Source organism: Charadrius vociferus, unplaced genomic scaffold (genome assembly GCF_000708025.1).
Source record: "Charadrius vociferus isolate BGI_N301 unplaced genomic scaffold, ASM70802v2 scaffold266, whole genome shotgun sequence".
Taxonomy (NCBI): domain Eukaryota; kingdom Metazoa; phylum Chordata; class Aves; order Charadriiformes; family Charadriidae; genus Charadrius; species Charadrius vociferus.
In genome coordinates, this window is record NW_009649114.1 from 569,360 (window position 1) to 574,008 (window position 4,649).

General features: G+C 55.4%; 1 protein-coding gene across 1 annotated transcript in view; it reads left to right on the top strand.

The window, feature by feature from the left end:
- Nucleotides 1–4,649, top strand: part of CD34 (CD34 molecule) — a 12,476-nt gene that overhangs the window by 6,074 nt on the left and 1,753 nt on the right. The window contains exons 4-8 of the mRNA XM_009888201.1: nt 1–204; nt 313–390; nt 2,809–2,956; nt 3,682–3,722; nt 4,472–4,636. The exon at nt 1–204 is cut by the window's left edge and continues 1 nt beyond it. Of these exons, the coding sequence (XP_009886503.1) occupies nt 1–204; nt 313–390; nt 2,809–2,956; nt 3,682–3,722; nt 4,472–4,636 (636 nt within the window). The remainder of the gene's footprint in view (nt 205–312; nt 391–2,808; nt 2,957–3,681; nt 3,723–4,471; nt 4,637–4,649) is intronic.

Sequence of the window (4,649 nt, forward strand, 5' to 3'; positions counted from 1 at the left end):
CCCACGCAGCCCCCGGGCACCCCCTCGGAGCCACACCACTCCAGCCGAGGGGTCCCCACAACCGAGAGCCCCCCGACGCGACCCAGCACCATGGCAGAAACCCTGGGGTCCACGCCGGCTCTGACAAGCTCTCCTGCCACCTCCGAGCATCCTCGCGTCTCGGCTGCCACCACGCCACAGCACACGGGCCAGGACAGCCCGAAGGTGGGGATGCGGTGGGGCACCACGGGCTGTGGGACCACGAGGAGGTTGGACTCATCTCACGACCCCCGACGGTTCGTTGATACCACCACTGTGTTTTTTCCCTTCCAGCCCATCACGTGCCACAATGTCAAAGAAGTGAGCGACACTGGAGCCATCTGCTTGCAGCTCAACGAATCCAACACTTGCGTGAGTTGCAGTCCGGGGTGGCCACGCGTCTCCGACGGGGGGGACATGCAGGAGAGGGGGGAGCTGCAAGCAAACAGCCCAGGGCAGGTTCCTTGCGGTGATGGGGTCACCAACCGTACCGGGGGGGTCAGTTTGGGGTGGGATCCCTGGGGCAGAGCAGCTGAGCTGTGCCAAACTGATGGAGGTGGGGCTGATCACAGCAGTCCCAGGAGGATCCCAAAGGGATGGCCACGGCAGTCCCAGGGGAAATGCAACCTCCTGGCTGCATAAAACCTGCTTTCATGATTAAGCTCTGGGGTCAGTTTAGCTTCTGAAGGATCTCCCACCATGTTTAACAGGAAATTGCCTTTGTTCTTCTTCTTCCTCTTCCCTGTTGGGAAGGCGAGCGCCTTTTTTAGTCTTGCCAACTGCCCTAGGAAAGAAATCAGGGCATCTGAAGGAACACGGGCTGATCAGCGTCCCCATCTGCACCGACTCCTAAGGGAACGCCGGGCTCTCCGTAACTGCCCTGGGCCATGTGCACCACAAATGCAGCATTTGTTAACAGCCGGAGAGGGTCGGGCTGAGGCACTGGTGTGGGAGGGAGGAAAGAAATCTCTGGCGCAGGAGGTACAACCTGCAGCAGAGGCCAGAGCTGTTGGATCTCGTGCGACAGCGGGTTTGGCAATGCCCTGGGTATAGAATGACCGCGATTAATTTTACTTGTGCTGGTCAGCCTTACTGCCACCGCTTTAGAGGAGTGAATTCTTACTTGGCGTCTCTCTGCAAATTGGCACGTAGACGGCGTTTAGACTCACTCCTGTTTACAGGGACTGCACTTTGGCGAGAATTCACATGGAAACTCCTCCGGGAGCGCGTGACTCTGATCCCAGATGCCATCTAGTGGGCAACGGCCCCTCCTGGGCACGGGGTTTGTGCACGTTATGCACACTTTGCATACCTGCACACACATCAGTGGATGTGTATATGACATAGAGAATATCCTACAGAGCCGTATCCAACTGCACAGACTCTCAACCCTCCCTCCACGTGAACCGAGCCAAACGGCCCCGCTTCCAGCCCTGTTTTTCTGGGAGCTCTGGCCCTGCAGCAAACCTCTCCCTCGCCTCCACCTCAACTAATCACCCAGTGGGAAAAACCAGCTCAGGCGCAGCAGCCGCTGGACCTGGGAACCAGATAAGCGCGTCTGCGAGGAGAGCAGATAGGAGGGACCGTGCCGCGTCTCGCTTTCCTGCTGGCCTTTCCCAAAGCAAATGAGCAATACGCTGGCACCCAGCGCTGCTAATTGCAAAGGGAAATTCTGACACTCCGATGAGTTCTTTCCACAGCAGAGAAAGGAAAATACACACTTGGGTCTCTTGTTCCATCTTGGCCTTTCTCACCCCAAGCCAAGCTCTATAGAAACAGCTGAAAATGATTTGTTTGTTATTCTCCCATGGATAAGTTTCTGCATTTTTCTGTGCTAAGAGGATGTGGCGATGGGAGCGCGATGCTGAGGCAATTCTACGGCAAAGAGAGGAAGGTGCTGAGCTGCCTGGCTCTGCACCGCGCTGCCAGACAAGAGGGTTTTCTCCTCTTTCGCAGCCCCACGTCGGTGGGTACCTCCGGGGAGTGAGCGGAGGGAAGGGGCAGGACCCGGGATTCAGCTGGAGCCCGTCTCTGTCTCCACGGGGTGGGCACAGCCACGATGTCCCCAGCTGGGAGGATGTTAGGGAAGCTGATAATGTCTTTCAGCAACCGTGGGCTCTGTCTCCAAGCCTGCCTGTGGCTGAAAATAGACCCGAGGAGAAAGCCTATCCTGTCTGACACAGAAATTGGCCCGCAGAGGGGAAAGGCTGCAGGTCCTCACTCCTTTTCCTCTTCCACCCAAGAGTCGGTTCAGCTCTAAAATGTGAGAAATTTGTATTTTTTTGCCTAGCCTTTGATCAGCAACCTAGCAAAAACATTGAAGACATTTCCTAAACAGGAAGGCTCAATGCTTCTTTGTTATTTCCCTCCTTTCCCAGCCCCTGCCTGGGACTCTGAAACAATAGGGCTCTTCAGGCGGCTGTTTCAGTCCAAAAATTGGAGAGACTCGCCATGCAATTCAGACCCTAAGTTTAGCTTTGTTTAAATGCCATTTGCAAGAGTTGCTAAAGATATCTCCATTTAATTTAATCTCATTAAGACGCAAGAAAGAAGCATCTCCCTTGTCTAGGTGTTGGTGTTGGGTGCAGCGGGAGGCAAAGGGCTGACACCCGGTCCAGCGCCGTTTGTCACTTGTTCTTGCTTCTGCTCAGCCTCGCACAGCACAGATGAGCCACCAAAGCACGAAGGGTGAATGCACAACGCTACAAGCAGCAGCAGCAGCAGCATAGCCGGGATGGAGAATTAGTCGGTTTGGTTGGTTCAGGGGCTGACTGTTTGAAAATTTTGCAGAAACATTTTTTAGAGATGAAGGGATCGGACTTATGGAGTGCAATATGTGAAGAGAGCGCCCACCGCGTCCCCTCCCCCTGCCAGATTAAACTCGCTAAATCCGAGGTGGACCGCGACTGCATGCTGCTCATCCTCGTTGGCGAGAGAGGTCAGTTCAGCTCATTCCTTTGGCTGTCGTTGATACTGCTCTGGAGCCCCCAACATAGGAGAGACATGGACCTGGTGGAGCAGGGCCAGAGGAGGCCCCGGAGATGCTGGGAGGGCTGGAGCCCCTCTGCTGGGAGGACAGGCTGGGAGAGTTGGGGGGGTTCAGCCTGGAGAGGAGAAGGCGAAAAAGGGGAGACCTCAGAGCCCCTTCCAGTGCCTGAAGGGGCTCCAGGAGAGCTGGGGAGGGACTTGGTACAAGAGCGTGTAGTGATGAGGGGGATGAGGGGGAATGGCTTCAAACTGGAAGAAGGGAGATTTAGATTAAATATTAGGAAGAAATATTTCCCTGTGAGGGTGGTGAGCCCCTGGCGCAGGGTGCCCCGAGAAGCTGTGGCCGCCCCATCCCTGGAGGTGGTCAAGGCCAGGTTGGACGGGGCTTGGAGCAACCTGGGCTGGGGGGAGGTGTCCCTGCCCAGGGCAGGGGGGTGGAACAAGATGGTCTTTAAGGTCCCTTCCCACCCAAACCCTTCTGTGATTCTATGATTCTATGAACTACTGCTCTTTCTGGTGGGTCTTGCTAGATCCACGGAGCCACGGCATTGCCTCCAGAGCAGCGAAGGGGCTCACAGCTCCTCCGTGTTCAGGCACGGCCAGGCTCTTCCATGCTGGCATTGCCTGCAGTGTGACCCTCTATGTAACATGCCTCTCCTGTTTTAAACCTTGCAGATCCTGCTACAGACATGCTCCAGGAGTCTCACTGGGAAAAGGTAAATTCCTTTAGCAAACTCGTCTGCAAAAAGTAGGTAGCCTGAGTGGCCGGAGAAAGGAGATTTTTAGATGGTCGGTTGAGGCTGGGGCAGAGGGCTGAGACCTGAACCGGCCTCCGTCTTGGAGGCCTTTGTTGAGCGTTGGCACATGAGCTGGTTGGAGCCGAGCACCAGCAAGGCAACAGTGCACCGTCAGGGAACTAATTCACCCACTGAAGGCAGAAATGCTTGAAATAGATACTGTCAAATTTGGTAGTATTTTCTTTAAAAAGTCCCGGGTCCCAACAATGACTCTTAGGACGCAACTGGCCCTCTGCTTCTTCGCAGTACCACGCTGACAGTAATTAATTCCTCCTCTCAGCACCCCAGTCAGGCTGCCATCGGCTCGTAAAGCCGAGCACCGGGTACCCGTATAAATGGCAGTCAGCAGAGCCGCAGCAGCGGAGCGCAGGGAGATTGCAGCCCTGCAGACGCACGCTCTAAATCCCAGGGCGTGAGCACCCTGGTCCAAGGGACAAAACTTCCCTGTGGCACAGGAGACGCCGGGGTGGAAATGCGACCGTGAGGATGGGAGAGCTCACAGGGCAAGTGCAAAGCTCAGGAGTTCGGGTAGCAAAGCCCAGCTTTGTTTACGTGAAGTTTAACAAGGAGGTGAAGAGCAGCATTGTTTTAAGCCCGGTGCCTGTTCAGCAGATGCACATGTTTCCTGTTTGTCAGAGTCCTGGTTCTCTTTGGTGTTTTTTTTCCAGTTTGGAATAAAATCCCTTAAACGGGGGAGCGTGAGGAACCATCAGGACTTTTCCCAGAAGACCCTGATCGCCTTGGTCACATCTGGACTCCTGCTGGCGTTCCTGGGCTTGGCCGGATACTTCCTGATGAAGCGACGGAGCTGGAGCCCGGCGGGAGAGCGGCTGGTTAGTGCGTACA